The 19167-nt window shown below is 32.7% G+C and overlaps 2 protein-coding genes across 2 annotated transcripts; both read left to right on the top strand.

Moving 5' to 3' along the window:
- Nucleotides 1–339: 339 nt before the first annotated feature.
- LOC115705195 (protein ALP1-like) lies at nucleotides 340–2395 on the top strand. The gene has a single exon (XM_030632451.2). It carries the CDS (start codon nucleotides 491–493, stop codon nucleotides 2207–2209), a length of 1719 nt encoding a protein of 572 aa, XP_030488311.2. The 5' UTR covers nucleotides 340–490; the 3' UTR covers nucleotides 2210–2395.
- Nucleotides 2396–11694: 9299 nt separating this feature from the next.
- Nucleotides 11695–18048, top strand: LOC133031631 (uncharacterized). The gene is made up of 13 exons (XM_061105125.1): nucleotides 11695–12059; nucleotides 12769–12943; nucleotides 13253–13336; nucleotides 13989–14230; nucleotides 14333–14576; nucleotides 15133–15212; nucleotides 15561–15645; nucleotides 16091–16222; nucleotides 16306–16419; nucleotides 16575–16622; nucleotides 16931–17015; nucleotides 17358–17408; nucleotides 17512–18048. The coding sequence occupies exons 1-13, from the start codon at nucleotides 11866–11868 to the stop codon at nucleotides 17595–17597; spliced, it is 1620 nt and encodes a 539-aa protein (XP_060961108.1). The 5' UTR covers nucleotides 11695–11865; the 3' UTR covers nucleotides 17598–18048.
- The last annotated feature ends 1119 nt before the right edge of the window (nucleotides 18049–19167 follow it).

Raw genomic sequence — 19167 nt, forward strand, 5'->3', positions numbered from 1 at the left:
AATCAGTATATTATTAAAAATAATACAAAATAAATAATGTAGAATTTTTTTTTTAAAATAAGAGTGATTTTTAATTTTTTAAATATATTAATTTTAAAAATAATTTTTTTAAATATTAAAATATACTTATTATTTGGTGGGATTTAAATAGAATTTTTTTTTTTTATTTATTTTTTGTCATGTTCCTCTTCACTTCGCTTCCCTTGTTCTGTCGACCCTTTGGAAAAAAGACGAAACTTCTGTCTTCTCTACTTCCTTCTTCCCAAAACGTTTTATCATAATAATAATAATAATAAATAAATAAATAAATAAAATAATGTAGTTAGTGTCCCCACCTCAGACCCAAGCGCGTAAAAGATAGATGATAGAGAGAAGAGAGAAGAGAGTAGTACGTATCACTGTAGTATAACACATTCAAGAAAAGTCTTAAGTCACCGTAAAAAGGCCCCCACACCGCGTTCACATTTGCCCACACGCTTACTCATCCGCCATGAGAGTATATATACCTAACCATCCCAAGTCTTCTTCATCTCTAAGGCTTCTTCTTCTCCTCCGTTTACTTATTTTCGATAAAGACTCAATCTTTGTTCACACTTTCTTTTCAATCCATTTTTTTATTTATACCCTGTTTGATCTGTTTTCCATGGAAATTAGCTCCGTCTCTTTATTTAGCCAGGACGATATCTCCCATTTATACACCTTGTTCCCCGAAATGGAAGACTGGGGTGTCAACAACGACTCTAAAAAGTGGCGAAGAAAAGAAGAGGAATATGGGTTTGATGAGTTGGAGGGTTTTGATAATGGAAATGGTGGTGGTGCTGGTAGTGGTGGGTTTAAGGAAATTCTCACTTCTTTAATTTTGCTTGACGAAGAAGAGAAGCAAGAACAGAAGCAAAGAGAGGTTGATTTTGAGCAAGAGATTGCTAGCTTTGATTCCAATTTCAAGCTCGAAACTCAAACCATGAACGACTACGGTAACAGTATGAAACGACATTATACCCAATTGGGTGAGATGGAACAGTCCAGGACCAAGCGGGTTCGCCGCAACTCAGCTTCAACTGCAGCCGCCGCTACGGCGGTGGCTGCTGCTGCTGCTACATCCTCGGCTGATAATCCGGTGCAGCCGGGTGCATCGACGGGTCAGCAACACCGGCGGTTGTGGGTGAAAGACAGGTCAAAGGATTGGTGGGACCAGCACAATCACCCTGATTTTCCCGATGAGGAGTTTCGGCGGGATTTTCGGATGAGTAAAGCCACCTTCGAAATGATTTGCGAAGAGCTCGATTCTTCAGTGATGAAGAAGAACACGATGCTTCGTGACGCGATTCCTGTTCGCCAGAGGGTGGCGGTTTGCATATGGAGATTAGCCACTGGTGAGCCACTTCGGCTCGTATCGAAGCGGTTTGGATTGGGGATTTCTACTTGCCATAAGCTTGTTCTTGAGGTTTGCTCGGCAATTAAGACGGTTCTAATGCCCAAGTTCCTTCAATGGCCAGGTGACGAGAAGTTGAGGATGATAAAGGACGAGTTTGAATCCATGTCTGGTATTCAAAACGTTTCTGGATCAATGTACACTACCCATGTTCCAATCATAGCTCCTAAGATCAGTGTAGCTGCTTACTTCAACAAAAGACACACTGAAAGGAATCAGAAGACTTCATACTCCATTACAGTACAAGGTGTTGTTGATCCCAAAGGGGTTTTCACAGACGTGTGCATTGGTTGGCCTGGTTCAATGCCTGACGATCAAATATTGGAAAAATCTGCTCTTTACCAAAGGGCCAATCGTGGTCTTTTGAAAGATGTTTGGATAGTGGGAAACTCAGGTCACCCTCTTATGGATTGGCTTTTGGTACCTTACACACGCCAGAACCTGACTTGGACTCAACATGCTTTCAATGAAAAAGTGGGAGAGGTTCAAAACGTGGCTAAAGAGGCCTTTGCTAGGCTTAAAGGAAGATGGTCTTGTTTGCAGAAGAGAACAGAGGTTAAACTCCAGGACTTGCCTGTGGTTCTTGGGGCTTGCTGTGTTTTACATAACATATGTGAGATGAGAAATGAAGTGATTGATACACCTACCAAGTTTGAGATTTTTGATGATGAAATGATAGCTGAGAATAGTATAAGATCAGCTAACGCAGCTCAGAACAGAGATAAGATTGCTCATAACTTGTTACACCATAGCCTTGCTGGCACTGGCTCTTTGTAGTAGTGATTTATTTTAGTTCAGATTGTTCTTTGTTGTAAAATTAGCTTCGCCTTAAATTCTTTTTTTGGCTATGATTTCATTAGTCATCTTCATAGAATAACGGAGTTTGTATACGTTTTATTTATTTATTTTTCTTACAGGATTGTATTAAATAGTTGAAATATAATCTAATTATTTTTTGACAAATTTCCGAGTTATAAGATTTTGCTACAATTATCCACTCGAGGGTGTTAAGTGAAGTACAATGGCCCCCCCCAAAGTACAAGATTTTGACAAAAGAGCTAGAGAATTTCAACGACCCCAATTTTCAACGTCAGATGCTCTTTTGAGGCAGCCATTTTTTTTCTTCAAAAAAACAAAATAAACTGTGATGGCAACGCGTTTGGTGCTTGACAACATTGTTGTCGTTATGTTCTGTTTCTCAATGTTTCGGGCTCTTAAACATGTCGCTCGTGGTAAAACTGTCATATTGACTTTTTGAAGCTAAAACAATACAACAACCCCTTTCTCGGCTTTGATGGAGGAAAGGAGAGGAGACTGATTAATATTCTTTTATATTTGTTGCTTTGTATCAAGTGTCTTGTGTGTGTGATCCTTGTTGAGTGTTCATAGCCGCGAATTGACGAGTTCAGACCCCACATGTTTAGTTTAGATATATGTCATCAAACATCACAAGAAGGATTCTTTAACAAACCTACAATTTTATATTATTGGAGAATTATTTGGTTTTTTCAGCACATTCTTATTTATTTCAGCATTTTGAAGAGTTTATTTAGGGCCGTTTGTAAGTTTGAAAATAAAATTCTAATAGATTTGTTTACTGTGCATAAGAAAAATAAGTCATTTGCAACAAAATTTTTAATATTTATTTATGATACTATAAACTATTTGAAATTTTTTAAAATTTACAAATGATTTTAGATAACGTCAACGAACATGTTCATTAAAAATAATTAAACTAAAAAAAATTCAAAAACTAAAATAAATAAGAATCTATCGAAACACTTATTTAAATGAGTGTACTATAGACTTACTTTAACCTAAAAATGAATAACATTGATTTTCATTTTGGGTAAGTCTACATTATACGCTTATTTATAGTTATTTTTTTATTATTATTATTATGGAATTGATTATGAGCTAAACTCTCTATTTAAGAATTTGATGGATATTAACTGAGATTATTCTATGCATTAATGTTATTTGATTGTTCTTTCTTTCTCTATTATTGCGATTTATTCATATTTGTACTTATTACATGTGTTTGATTGGCCACCTTATGCATGATCTATGATCTCAGTACAAAATTTAAAAAGTGAGTATTGAGAATACTCTAAATGAATAGACATAGATTTTGATGTGAAACGAGAGTATACACATAGCTTATGTGACTTTTAGATTATTGCTTAATGCGAATTGTATGTTGTTCTATCTCAAAGACGCAGTAGTTGGCATGCAATTTAGGACCTTTATGATTTGAAAAGAGTTTGGGTTAATTTAAAATTTGTCATCACATAGGAGAGGAAGAAGAATGGTTAATTAGTGTTAGCAATTGGGTAATCGAAGCAATTAAAATCATATCCTTAATTTTCACATCCATTGTTAAATCTTTTATTTATTTATTTTATTTAATTTTGCTTAGTTTATTTAGTTCGAAATTTATTTATTCAATTGCCAAATAAAAACAAGATTTTAATTGATTGGTACTTAACTACAGTCCTCGTGGCAACGATCTCACTTACCTGAGTATTACTTGTTAAAACGATACGTATACTTACGAGTTGGGTAAGTCTACATTATACTTCTTAAAAGTATTGTTATGGTACATTTAGAAGATCTTTTTAGTCTAGTTTTTTTAATAGAATATTTTAACATTAATTTTAGAATTGAAAACGATTAAGATGTTGCAAGCTTTGGAATTTAAAGGTACCACCGAAAGCTCTCAACATGGTATGGCGGGCTGCTTCAAATTGTTTGCCCTTGACTCAATTAAGTGGTAAGAGGGTCCTAGTTTAAATCATGTGTTTGGTTTGTCAAAGAGGTGAGGAAACTATTTTTCATGCGCTTATTTCTTGTTCATTCGCTGCTCAATGTTGGCAGAGGCTTTTGGCTGGGATTAGGCTGATTGTTATCGTTGATTTTTGCAGTTGGTTTGATTAAATTTTAGAAAGGTGCAATAGAGACAAGTGTGAGGAGGTTGTTATGTTGTACTGGGGATTATGGAAGGCTCGAAACGAGTTGGTTTAGAACCAAAAGTATGCTACGGTGGATGGTGTTCTTATCTCATTTATGAGTTATTTTGTGCAATGGAAATCAGTCCAACATAGAGGTACAAAGGCTTCATTTTCAATTTTTTAAGCTGGTGATGGAGTTAAATTTTGGGTTAAGCCGTAGGAGAATGCAATCAAGATAACTATTGATGTCGCTATTTTCCGAGATCGTGTTTGGTTATGACATAGTTGATCGAGACTCTCAAATGGAATTAGTAATGGCTAAGTTGGGCAGTTTTGCTAGTATAGGCACTCTGGATTTGGCTGAAGCAATTGGTATAAAGGAAGTGCTAAGTTGGATTAAAACTTAACCATAGAGAAAAGTGGAGTTGGAGACAGATTGCTTGGTAGCAGTTCAAGCTATTCGAAATTCATTACCTATGCTTTCTTCTTTTAGGGTTATTATAGAATATTGTCGTAAACTTCTTGCATCTTTAAATAATGTTTCCTTATTTTTTATTAAACGATCTGCTAACATAGTTGCTCATAGTATTGTCAGAGCATCTTGTTCTTTTCGAGATTAAGTGTTCAACGGGAATGATGTTCTTATTGAGGTACAATCTTGTCTTTTGACTGATTTAATAAATGGGATATTGGCGGCTAAACTACCTGAACTTTACGGTTTGTAACACTTAACCACAAAAACTGAATTTTTGGCGGCTAAACTACCTAAACCCTGGTTCCGTTTTGCTCTGCACACCTCCGTCCGAAAATCACAGTTAAGTGCCACAGTGGACTGTCCACGTGTACGCACTTGTACACGTGGCAAATTTTTAGTGGTCCACGTAATTTTAATTTTAAAAAATAATTATAAATATTTAAAAAAATTAAAAAAAAAACAATTTATAAAAATTCAAAAAAAAATCTTTTTTTTCTTTTTCTCTTTTTCTTTTTCTTTTTCTTTCTTTTTCTCTTTCTCTTTCTTCTGGAATCTCGACAGAGAACCCCTTCTTCTTCTTCTTCTCTCACCTAGACCCTCCATAACCCACAAACCCAGAAACCTTCCATCGCCACCACTCCATTCCCTACCCAGACCCTCCACCTTCTGGGCTCATCTAAAAATATTTCGAATAACCAAATGTTCCAGCTTTGAACTCAAAACAATAAAAGCAAAAAATAAAAGAATTTACATTTCATCAAATAAACTTTCTTATCATTAACCACATTCATTATTTGAACATTATATGACAAACAGGTTTAAGATCTCATCAAACATAATTAAGAGTTTCCAGTACTCTACGAATTGACAAACAAAAGATATTAAATCATAAAACAAACGCAAACGAAGAAGAAGAGTTCAACAAAAATAAATCTCGTGAACCAAACAATGAGCAACATAATCAAATAAAAAGGCTGAAGTTGTACGAGTTGGGATTGCACAAGTTGTTGCTCTCCTCGTCGAACCGCACACTTGCGTTACCTCTCCCGAATTGCTTCACGAGAAATGAGTTGTTGCTCTTAACGATCTCCTGCATCAATTGCCCGAGTACGGTGGCCATTGCTTCCTGCCCTGCAACACAGAATAAAACATTAGATCATCCATAACAATCCCATCAAAACCACTAGTTAAGAACTTTGAAGAAGAGATAGAACCTCTAGGGTTTTTACTTGGGGATTTATCGGCGGATCTTCGAAAGAGAGTGTGAAAGCAGTTAGAAGAAGTAGGCGCCGATGTTAGGTTTTATATACTGAAAAACCCTAATTGCCTCGCGCTGATAAACTATGCATTGATCATAGGTTTCTGGGTTTGTGGGTTATGGAGGGTCTTGGTGAGAGAAGAAGAAGAAGAAGGGGTTCTCTGTGGAGATTCTAGAAGAAAGAGAAAGAGAAAAAGAAAGAAAAAGAAAAAGAGAAAAAAAAAAGATTTTTTTTTTAATTTTTATAAATTGTTTTTTTTTTTAATTTTTTTAAATATTTATAATTATTTTTTAAAAAATAAAATTACGTGGACCACTAAAAATTTGCCACGTGGACAGTCCACCGTGGCACTTAACTGTAATTTTTGGACGGAGGTGTGCAGAGCAAAACGGAACCAGGGTTTAGGTAGTTTAGCCGCCAAAAATTTGGTTTTTGTGGTAAGTGTTACAAACCGTAAAGTTCAGGTGATTTAGCCGCCAATATCCCTTAATAAATTAATAAAGTTTTATATTTACTTTAAAAAAAACCATTAAGATGTTTTAAAATTTTTATAAACGATCTTAATTAACTACCCTTATTAAATAAAAGTAATAGTATACCAACATACCTACTATCAAATAAAAAGTATACCTTTGTTTTATCTAGTACATGTATTATAACTCATTTATATAAATAGAAGTAGTAAAGAAAACTATTAATATCTTTTTAATATTAAAATATATTTCTACTTTTTAATTTTTTATTTTATTTTGAATTACACACAAATATCATGTTATTGGTTAATATGCCAAATTATACTACTAAGAAACAAAATAGTTTTGGCATCTATTTAAAACGATCGAATATAGTATTATCATCAATTTATAAAACCGATGCCTATGCTACCGAGATAAAACAATATGAAATAGGTGTCAGTTACAAACGGTCGCTGATAAATATTATCAATTGTTATAAATTAACAGTCTAAGCATGCAAGAATAGGCGACTATTTTTAATGATCGTAAGGAACATATAGCTGTTTCAAATAATAGCTAATACTTTACCCAATAGTTTTACACAAACACATATTTTTATACCTATTTTTGACTATTTAATAAACAAGTTCAATTGTATATCGTCAGACAAGTTAAATAAACTCATGACTCAACCTGTAATACAACCTCATCTAAATAAGGATCGCAAGATTTATAAACTGAGATATTTTAGTGTTGTTAGAATGTTATTTTGACAAACATTCAATATCTCGCAACAAGAATCTTGTAGTTGGTCGTAATACATGAATCTTGTAGTTTATCGTAATACAAGAATCTTGTAGTTGGTCGTAATACAATGATCTTGTACCTGGTCGTAATACAAGGATCTTGTACCTAGCTGTAATACAAGGATCTTGTTCGTGATCGTAATACAAAAATTTTGTAGCTAGTCGTAATATAAGGATCTTGTACCTAGTCGTAATACAAGGATCTTGTAGCTAGTCGTAATATAAGGATATTGTACTTTGTCATAATACAAAAATCTTGTAGCTGGTCGTAATACAAGGATATTGTATCTACTTGTAATACACACTAATCTATGCATCTGCTCATATTACACACTCTGCTATAGGGGTGTACGTCGGTCGTTTTGGTCGGTTTATGCTATATTTTATTCAACCCAATATAAAAATCAGGTTACAAAAATTAAGTGCAACCCGTCTAATTAAGAAAAAAAAATTAGTAACCCACTCAATGAAATTGGTAACCCGACCAAATCGACAATTAATGTTTTATTTTTTTTACATTCAATTATTATATTTTAGTTAATTGTGACAATAAGATAAATATATATAAATTGAATTTAAAGTCCAAATCAACTACTATAAAAAAACATAGTAATTTGAACTTTATATTTTTAAAATATGTATGTAAATTATATGATAATATAAACATATATAACAAAATATATATACATATATATAAATCCTCTTAATCGGGTTGATCGGGTTAGTTCAAGTTGATTGGACAGGTTGGTATTATTTTCAACCCACCTAATATAAATATTGGGCGGTTTATATTTTCGTCGGGTTATTTAGTTTGGATTAATTGTCAGGTTATGTCGGTTTAGTTTGGGCAAATTATTCAATTTAGGCAGTTTATAAAAACTTATGTACAACCCTACTCTACTATGCATCTGCTTGTATTACACAATCAATTATGCATTTACTCGTATTACACACTTAGTTATGCATTTGCTCGTATTACACACTTCACTATGCATCTGCTTATAATATACACTTCACCATGCATCTGCTCATATACAACATAAACTGACCAGGTCAAAAACCACTTCTATATATTTTAGATATAAAACAGTTATTTATTCTTATTCAAATGTTCAATTGTAAGTAAAACATGGACATTTATCAGGGTTTAGGCCTTGAAAAGCTGAAAAGATATTTCTATTTATAAATAAGAGTTGAACATTTTCATATATGCTTGAATATTGAATTATTAATTTAATATTAAATCATTTATATATAAGTATCAAAAAATTTCTTATTCATATATGAGGTTGTGACTTGTATTATATAAAGAATTAAGATCACTTGCCACAAATATAATAGTTAGCAACATATTAAAGTTATAGAATCTTTAATCAACGGTTGTTGGTGCGATTTGTTGATTTCTATTATTCGGTACAAGCAATCTCAATTCAAATTGTTGATGTAGTACGATATCTAAGTGAAGGTGATGTATATAATAGAGATTATATATGACATGGACCGATATGTTATTAAGCTGTCTTTATGAAACATATTATTTACAATAAAGACCTAATTCATACATTAAAGATGAGCAATATTAGATTGGCCTGAATCATGAGTAATCATGAGCTCCTGTTCATGTTATTAGTTTAATTGATTCACTCGTTAAAGTTTTTTAGAGAAGATAATTCTTACAACTTCTGTTTAGGGAATTTAATAATACTGATGGCTGGAAACATAATCTACAATTATGGAATCCTGACTTTTCTAACGGATCGAATGCTAGTTCCTTTCAAGTGTTAATTCTAAAACTGAAAAAGTTGTGCACAAGTTTATATTGGATCTAAATTATACTTTGACTAGTGAATTAACAGTACTAAATGATAAAGAAGTAATTAGAAAGGTAAAATGATAATTTGACCAAAACTAATTACAAAAAGACACAAGGAAGACTAATCAATAGAATTGATTATATTAATGGACACTGCAGTAAAACTCAGTAAATATAATTCTACAATTACTAAGAGTTCAATTCTATATTTATAGTGGAGTAATCATAGAATTAATAAACATGATTATTTGGTTGATGGGATTCAATAAATAATCTAATTATTGGAGCTTAGAATTATAGGTCCATGGTTCTCAGATCGCCACCTTGAAACTCTGTCAATGGTAGGGATAAAAGTTTTACATTGATGCTCAAATTTGTAATTTAATTTCTAATTTTTTCAAGAGTTGTAAAATTAAAATAACCTAAAATTTTATCCCGTTCATCACCATTGTTTATTTATTACTTTTAAATAAATGTTCAGAAGAAGGAGCTTAGATTTATAATTAAATTTATTGCAAGACCCACGTTCAATTAGGGTATTGATTGGAGTGTAGTTTTTTAGTTTTACAAGCAGAAGCTCTAGCTCTTTTGGTGTGCTACTAGATGACGTTATAACTTTATTGTCTAAATTTCTAAGGACAGTTTTGTTCCATGTTGCTCGCTTTCTTTAGAAGTTCATAGTTTGACAAAACATGTCCTTCCATCATGAATGAACATGAAATAAATCACATCTATCAATGACAATCAATCAAGGATCTTTCAATAAAAATTAAATAGAGACACCCCATTTATTCAAACTAGAATAAAAAAGAAAAACATGTCAATCCATATTCAAAATTCTCGATATTAAGTATCGATGAGTTAGAAAATATCGTGTCAACAAGTCATGAGACCAACCTCGAATCCACATGTGCATCCAAAGCAAAAAGTGATTGGAGATCAATCAGGCTATTCTAAAAACAAAAGGCCAAACACAAAAATAAAACATAAACAATAAGTTAAGGTAGAACATAATTAAAAACACGATTGACAAAACCCCCACTAACTCTAACCAACCACAAAATCCCTCTTCCTTGGCAGTACAAGGACCCCGACCGCACGACTACCCCAACACCCATTCTTGATAGCTCCTAGTTGCGCAAAACGACCCCAAACCATTCCACCAGATTCGATAAATGGGATTTGGAGATCCAAAGGAACCGTTGAATTGAGTGGGAGAGACCAACGACCACTGAACCACTAAATGACACAGATTGAATCTCGTTGAAAGCGAGGAAGAAGCTACCAAAACAGATTGCACAAACCACCCATTAAAGATAAAGAGGAACCACGACCAGACTAGCCAAACATCACTAATCAATCTTCTCACTTGAACAACAGCAAACCCTCTCAATCAGACCCCAATCAAACCTAGACAGTGGGCAAGTAGAGTTTAACCACGAGGACGAAAATTAGAAGGAGAAGGCCCCCTTCAGCGGTGCAAGATGAACTCGTGCTTAGATTTAATCCTTCTTGATTTGGGTATAAGTTATCATTCAATAATGGTGTCAATGTAGATGTAAATTATTCCTAATCTTCAGGCGGAATTAGTGTGTTATTTACCTATTCACCATATTTATTGTTGTACTCATTATTTATCATTATCATTTTTACATTCATTTGTAGTTAACTTTTATTTTTAGAGACTTCACATGTTTAAGCAAGTTTGTACAAAAGTCACTTTACAAGACAAAATAGTAAAGTACCAATTTAAACAAAGTCACTACTTGTTCCATCAAAAAAACAAACTCACCGCCTAATCTTAACACCTTTTCTTCGGCTATCAAATGAGCCAAATCATTACTTCCTATTGGAATAAATGACAATAAAATAATGCTAGATCAACATTAAATTGCACTCAATTTCAAGGAATTACATCACCTTTTTTTTGTCACTACATCACTTTTACTTTATAGTTTAGGATTAATTATATACTATTATAATGATTATAATGCTAGAGATACACTTAAAATGTACATGCCTTACATTTTTTTACTATACATAGAAAGAGAACATAATGAGTTAAAAGTGTGACATCACACATGATAAATCAAAAGAAGCAGATCCAAACCTATCAATTACAAGCAATCTAATTGCCAAACACCAATGAATCACAAAATGCAAATATTTGGCTTTCACTGCAAACTTTGAAGAATTCATCCATGTATTTTGTTGGATTTTTTATTTTCAAGTACAAATTGAATTTGATTTAACTAAAAATGAGTAATATAAGCATTTTTTTCATCAATAAAAATATCCCATAAATAAAATAATAGAATAATTCAAGACCGGTCGATAATTACCGGGAAGAGTTGAGTTTAGCGCCAAATTGAGCTGTATCTTCTCAACCTGAAAAACAAGTCCTATGTTGGAATCTCCTGAAACTAAACCAATGAAAAGTCTCCACGTGTCAGCCAGCCGAAATTGGAATCGGAACCAAAAAAGAAAAAATATAAAAGAAAAAAACAGAAATTGTTGTAGAATAGAATAGAAAGAGAGAACGATGCGTTTCTGCGGTATTGTTCCACTGCTTCGTTGTCATTCATAAATTTATTCATCAAAATTTCACAAAACAAAACGACCAGGTTTAGAGAGAGAGAGAGAGAGAGAGAGAGAGAGAGAGAGAGAGAGAGAAATGGAGAATAATCCAGAGGAGGAGGAGGAGGAGCAGTTGGAAGAAGAGGACCAGGTGGCTCCCATGGCCGGAGAGGAGGAAGAAGGTGCGGTGGTGGGTTCGAGCTTGACCATGGAGAGGGTTGCTGCAGCTAAGAAGTTTATCGAGAATCACTACAGGTCTCAGATGAAACACATTCAGGATCGTAAAGAAAGGTAAATCATCAATCACTTGTTTTCTCTTCCATTTTCTTTACCAACATAATATTTATCATTTGAGCCACAATAGAATAGTACGTCTTTTATATTATATGTATATGTTGTGTATGTAACTCGAAATTGTTTGCATGTTCTTGGGATAAGAAGTTGGGAGTTTGAGAACTTGCTCGGTGTAATTACAGAAATGGTTTCGTCTTTGATGAGAATGTGATTATGTTTATGGGTTTGAGATCAATATTTTCACATTTATCTTTCTCTTTAAACCATAACCATTGATAATGGGAATTTGTTATTGCATTTGGGTTTTGGATTTTGAGTAAATGGATCTGTTCTTGAACAAAATCGAACTTGTGGTCATATTATTATTTGATGAATTAAGGATTAATATCCCCTTAAATGTGATAATGGGGAAAAAACTGAAAAACTTATGATGGCAAACACTTAGGCCTAAACACTTACGGTTCTTTAAAAAATGACTCCGGATAGTTCTATGGTTCGTTACACACATACAAAGCCTCAACAGTCACATAAGAACTGCAATTGTGAACCAATTGAGAATATTAAAGGATACTACTTACATTGTCTTGTATATAATACAACTATCATTATTTGTTAGTTTATCAATGTCTTTATCTTGAAAATAGTTTAACAATTTGTATTGGATCTTGATATGTTTCACCATGAGATGTTCTTTGTTATTTTCCAGGCGCTCAGTACTAGAAAAGAAGTTAGCTTCAGAACATGTATCAGAAGAGGAACAAATGAATATGATGAAGGACTTGGAGCGCAAAGAAACTGACTTTATACGACTTAAAAGACACAAGATTTGTGTTGATGATTTTGATCTTCTAACCATTATTGGGAGAGGGGCCTTTGGAGAGGTTAGAAATATGCATGTATCTGTACATTAAATGCACAAAATCCCCATTTTCAATCAATATTGATATAATTGGTTGAATTGGTGGATGCAAAAGAGCTCTAGTAAACTGTAAGACTTGCATCAGAAAGGAAATGATAATTAGTATTAATAATACGAAATGCTTAAAGACAAATGGGACATCTTTAATATAGAACAAATATGCTGGTTATCTGTTTCATATGCCTTATTGCCTTGGTTGTGACTACTGTTGCAAAGAATGTGTTAACCTTTCTTTTCTCTTATGAAACATTTTTATCTTGATATTTTACAGGTCAGATTGTGCAGGGAGAAGAAATCTGGAAACATCTATGCTATGAAAAAGTTGAAAAAATCTGAAATGCTTAGCAGGGGACAGGTAAGACTAAGATCTTATACCTAGCTGCTTTACATCGTTTATTAAAAACTCAAATTTATGATTTGATTTACATGTTCATATGTTTTTGCATCATTAAACCAACTTTGTCAAATTAATGTTACATGTTCTTTGCTACATCAACAAATAGCTTTTTTGTATTATCTTGCAATTTATTTACCTGTAAAGATTCTGAAAATTTTCTAATAATGTCTGTTCCATGTTGATGCCATGCTGTACTGTTTACAAAGTGATATTTACACTGATTGTGTCAAAGTACAAAAAGCTTTTTGTCCTCCGTTTTATGGGCAAAATAATTCTATTCATGTCAATGCGGTAGATGATCTTATGGGGGTACTTCATGATTATTATGGCACTGTTGATTGAAGGAGGTGATAATTTACAGAATACCGTCTCAATTCATCCTATTTCATTAGATTTGAGATGTGTTATGGTTCCGAAGGATGAACTGGATATGGACAGTTCCAATAAGATTTCATTTTTGAACAAAAGTTCATTTTTGATTTAGTTCATATGTTCCATGACTGGAATAGGAGGGATACACCTTAAAGCTGATATTACTTCGATTCACACTTTCTTAAAATATATTTAACATATTGTGCGGGGTATATTTTTTTTTTTTTTTTGATACCAGGTTGAGCATGTTAGAGCTGAAAGGAATTTGCTTGCTGAGGTTGGAAGCCACTGTATTGTCAAACTATACTATTCTTTTCAAGATGCTGAATACTTATATCTCATAATGGAATATCTGCCTGGGGGTGACATAATGACTTTACTAATAAGAGAAGAAACTTTGACGGAGACTGTAGCTAGATTTTACATTGCTCAAAGTGTTCTTGCCATTGAATCCATTCATAAACATAACTACATTCACAGGTTGGTTCCTCTACTCTTTGCCATTTCAAGCAATGAAGAGAGTGATCAGTTATTGACAATTATTTTTTGCTTATGCAACCCTTCTCTTCCTTTTATTCTCAGAGATATAAAACCTGACAACCTTCTTTTAGACAAAAATGGTCACATGAAGCTCTCTGATTTTGGTCTTTGCAAGCCTCTTGACTGCTCAAATTTATCGCCCATTCAAGAAAATGAAGTCTTTGATGATGATAACTTGAATGATACAACGGACCTGGAAGGATACTCTACAGATATGAAAAGTGGGAGACGCTGGAAAAGTCCCCTGGAACAACTTAAACATTGGCAGATGAATAGGAGAAAATTGGTAGGTTAAGGGTTGCCTTGAAATTAGTCTTACTAAAGTGGCTCCAATCATGTTGTCCTGTTAGGAACTATTTCTTCAATTATTGCAAAATTTCCAGAGCATAATATCACAATAATGAAATAGGTAAATATGTACACCAGCAACCTAAATCCTTTTTAACTGAAAACGTTGACCCTTTGGAATACATGTAATAAAAATGTGACAAAATTATACATCAACCGTGATTCACTAGGCTGTGGGGGTGTAGTTTGATTATATTGTTTCAACTAATACTGTTGAATCTTAAGTGAATGAATAAGTCATAAACACTTAGCCATGTTGCAGTTGTAGGTAGGCCCAATAGTCCAAAGTAGGTTGATTCTGAAATGGCTTAAAGGAAACATGGTGATAAGGAGAAGTACTGTACCATTCTCAAGAAACAATAATGCATAGTAAATGGGTTTCCATAATAATCGATGATGCAGAAGTTTTGTAGAGCTATTATGTTCAATCTGTGTAGTTCTTTTAGACTTGTTTTAGTCATATGTTCATGTATTTTTTACTGTTTGGATGATAGGCATTTTCAACAGTAGGCACTCCGGATTACATTGCTCCAGAAGTGTTGTTGAAGAAAGGCTACGGCATTGAGTGTGATTGGTCAGTTTGTGTGAACCATTAGATATTTTCTGTGAAGTCCATCATTAGTTCTGTTATATATTCTGTAGAAGTCCATCATTAGTTCCGTTGTTCTACTTTTACATTCTTTCATCACAACTCATAATTTTTTTTAATTGGAAAATTAATTTTAATAAGCAATACTGTATTATTGGGTTGAGCTGAGCTAATAAATTGCAGGACAAACTATCTTATCCCAATAAAAGCTCTTTGAAGGGGACTCTGAGTTTGATGCGAACCATCAAGACCACTGGCATTGCATTTGATGTTTTCCATAGATACAAGAAAAATATGCTTTTCCCTGTATTCTAATTTCTTCCTTCCTTTCAGGTGGTCTCTTGGTGCAATAATGTATGAGATGCTTGTTGGATATCCACCCTTCTACTCCGATGATCCAATTACAGCATGTAGAAAGGTTTACTTCCTCACTATTTGACATGTCACATACGTAAACTATTGAAGCTCATCATACGTAAACTATTTGTAGAAAGGTTTACTTCCTCACTATTTGACATGTCACCTGATCGAAGCTCAAGTTAATATCATATGTGTGCCTAAACTTGTGGAAATTGTATTACTTATGACAGTAGTTTGACACATTGCATTACATGTTACTCATTACTGAAGGTGTGAGTTGTATGGCTAAATGAGGGTATTATTCCCGTAACCTTTTTTCATCTTCTTTTCTGTCTTTTCTTATTCTTATAATTATTTTGTCATTTTCTTGAGATCCCTTGCTTCTGGCAGAGCAACTATTGAGATTAAAATTCTGCATGATTTCTGTAACGATTTTCAATTCAAATTTATTAACATTGTCATTTGTTTGTTATCATTTAACTTAGCTGTCTACTATATTTCAGATCGTGCATTGGAAAAATCACTTGAAATTTCCGGAGGAGGCAAGGTTGTCACCTGAAGCAAAGGATCTGATCAGTAGGTTGCTCTGTGATGTTGAGCATAGACTTGGTACAGGAGGAACTGACCAAATTAAAGTAGGTTCTTTCCAATTAACTGCAACTTGCAATTAGTTTTCTATTGTTTCCTGTATATACTAATTAATCTTAATTTTGACCAGGCTCATCCTTGGTTCAAAGATATCGTATGGGATCAACTTTATGAGATGGAGGCTGCATTTAAACCAGAGGTCAATGGGGAACTTGATACTCAAAATTTTATGAAATTTGACGAGGTAAGGTGTTGTTGTGTACATATTATTTAATCATATTGGTTTTGTTTGTCCTCGATTTCAAATGGATCCTCCTTTTCTTTTTCCTTACACAGAAAGGTCCATAGTTAATTTGCTTTATACTAATATTCATCTTGCAATTTCTGATTATGATACAGGTGGATCCACCAAAACCAGCAAGAAGTGGATCCGGAGCCATGAGGAAGGTATGTATTTATCTTCATGAAAGGATACTATAGACCTAATTGGTATAACTAATACCACTTCTTATAGTTTTATGCTTTGGATTGTCTATTGTTAGCCAGTGAAATATACCAGCGCTGCACATAAACACCAAATAACAACAAAAACAATAGTAATAAACACCTTGCTCTCATGGCATTATTGAAGAAACAACACAAATCCAATTGTTCAAAACATTACGCTTTTTTATTTATTTATTTCTTATGAAATTGTTTTTCGCAGACTTATATAATCATGCTTCATCCATTTATTCTGTAACTCAATTATGCAGATGTTGATGACTCCGAAAGATCTTAGTTTTGTTGGATATACATACAAGAATTTTGAGGCCGTCAAAGGGTTACATCATTCTCCTGGTACGAGATTTTTATCCTCATCCCAGTATGGCTTTTACTTTCTATTGCTTGGCTCTTGTGCATTATAACCCCCTAAATGGCCGCGAAATGTAGCTCCCTTCATAGAAAATTTCCTACTTATACAAATTTTAAACATCATCCTCTTTGCTCTGCAGAAGAGGATGGCCACAATTTTATAGCTTGCTTTTCACTTAAAAAGTAAATGCATGAAAGGGAAATATAATGATATTTATTTTCTTTGGCCAGGATTTCTTGAAGTGATAATTTGTTCCGAATTGTGTGTTTCATATTCGTTATGATCTCAAACAAATATTTTATCTAACAAGTTAAAATTTATTACAGGCACAAAAAGAAGTACAGAACCAAATCGATCTTCGACTGACTCAGCTCACAGTAATTAATCTTAATTCAATATGAGCCCCCCATTTATTGCATTTTCCTTAAAAAAAGTTGTCATATATCGTAGCACTCTTGATGGATTACATTCCTTTAATAGGTGATTCTACAGTTGATTACCAAGAGGAATACTTGACCGAAGCCACTCGAAAGATAGTGCTTTCATCTTCAGAGGATGTCATGTAATTCCACTATTCACCTGAACAGAGCCATGTTTTCTTTACTAACAGAAGGACCAGGGATTTTGGTGAAGTGAATGGGGATCCCTGCTTATTTTTCAGTCAGGTTCTGCCAAACCGTGAATACCTTCTAATTGTACAGTGTTTTATGGGAAAATTTTGATGTAGAAGCAGCAGTAATTAGGTGCCTGGAAGTTTTGTTGTTTGTAAGTTAAAATCTCTTGAGTTTTAAGTAAGGTCTTTACTGCCCAGGTTGGCTAACCAAATGAGCCTTCACTTGTGGCAGTTTCTGATCTTGTTTGTTTTGTTTTGCTTTGCTTCTGTTTTTTTCCTCTCCTTTTTGTTGGCCGGACTTGGGAATTTATGAATTATGATGGCTTTGTATGAAACAAGAATTTCAAGGTTGTTTGTTTTTGTTCTTTTTTAATTAAAGATGAGGTAATTGATATTGTATCTGACATCTGTTGTCCTGTGAGTTTGGTTAGCAAAATAAGAAACAAGGTTTTATTTCTTAGGATGGTAAATACTTGTTTTTTTGTTTTTTGTTTTTTTTTTTCTTATATAATTATATTTATCCAATTACCATAATTAAGGCTGTAAATACTCGGTTGTTACTATTTATTATATTGTAATTTAAAATCATACATGATTCAAGTACTCTACTCATATAAAACGTTGCATTTTATTCTTTTATAGGGAAAATTACTCTCAAAATATAAATTATACCTAGACTTTTAATAGTGTGTCAAATTGTAATGTAAATATATATCCAAATTTAAATTGTAATAATATAATATAGCATGACAATGTTTTTATATTTACCCAAATTTTAATATTTTATTGTAAATTTTAGTTAATATGTTATTTTTTGTTAAATAACTTGTATTGTTATTATTAAATTTTATATTTACCTTTACATTATTATTATTGTATATTTTTTATAAAGTATTAAGTGAGTATTGAATAATATGTTAAATTTTGTATTAAAATTTATAATTATACAATGAATTACAATAATAAAAATTGATGTAAAAATGTCACAAAATTATTTTTTGTGTCAAAGATAGCTCAACTTTTACATTTTTCATTAAAAATAGTCTTACACTTTGTATTTTGATTCTTTATTTGATTGTTAGCTTTAGAAAGCTTTAACAAGTTTTAACATGTATAATTATTGTCTAATTTTTCAGTGGTTTTTTTTTTTTTTAAAAAAAAAACAATTTTACTAATACTGATGATCTATGATGATACAACATGTCTTAGACTATTCCATGAGTTTTCTTGAATGGAAGAACTTCTCAACTCATCTATAAATATTTTATAAGAATCAAAGCACAATTGTAATATTTGTTAAAGAAAATGAAGAAGTTACAGTATAAATTAAATAGTAACATAAAAGTTTATAGTTTATTAAGTATGAAACCTATAAAATAGACAAATAAAATAATAAATTTTTGTATATTTTTTTTATCAAACTAAGTAGACAGTATTTTTGTGGTTGATTGATCACCATATTAATAATTTATGATTTTGTTTCAAGTTTGATAAAGAATTAAATATGATTTGTGTAGCTTTAG

Source organism: Cannabis sativa, chromosome 1, assembly GCF_029168945.1.
Source record: "Cannabis sativa cultivar Pink pepper isolate KNU-18-1 chromosome 1, ASM2916894v1, whole genome shotgun sequence".
NCBI classification, from domain to species: domain Eukaryota; kingdom Viridiplantae; phylum Streptophyta; class Magnoliopsida; order Rosales; family Cannabaceae; genus Cannabis; species Cannabis sativa.

Coding starts and splice junctions, on each gene's coding strand:
- LOC115705195 (XM_030632451.2), top strand. CDS start 491: ATGAGAGTATATATACCTAACCATCCCAAGTCTTCTTCATCTCTAAGG.
- LOC133031631 (XM_061105125.1), top strand. CDS start 11,866: ATGGAGAATAATCCAGAGGAGGAGGAGGAGGAGCAGTTGGAAGAAGAG. Junction 14,577..15,132: donor AGATGAATAGGAGAAAATTG/GTAGGTTAAGGG, acceptor TTTGGATGATAG/GCATTTTCAACAGTAGGCAC. Junction 17,016..17,357: donor AGGGTTACATCATTCTCCTG/GTACGAGATTTT, acceptor AATTTATTACAG/GCACAAAAAGAAGTACAGAA.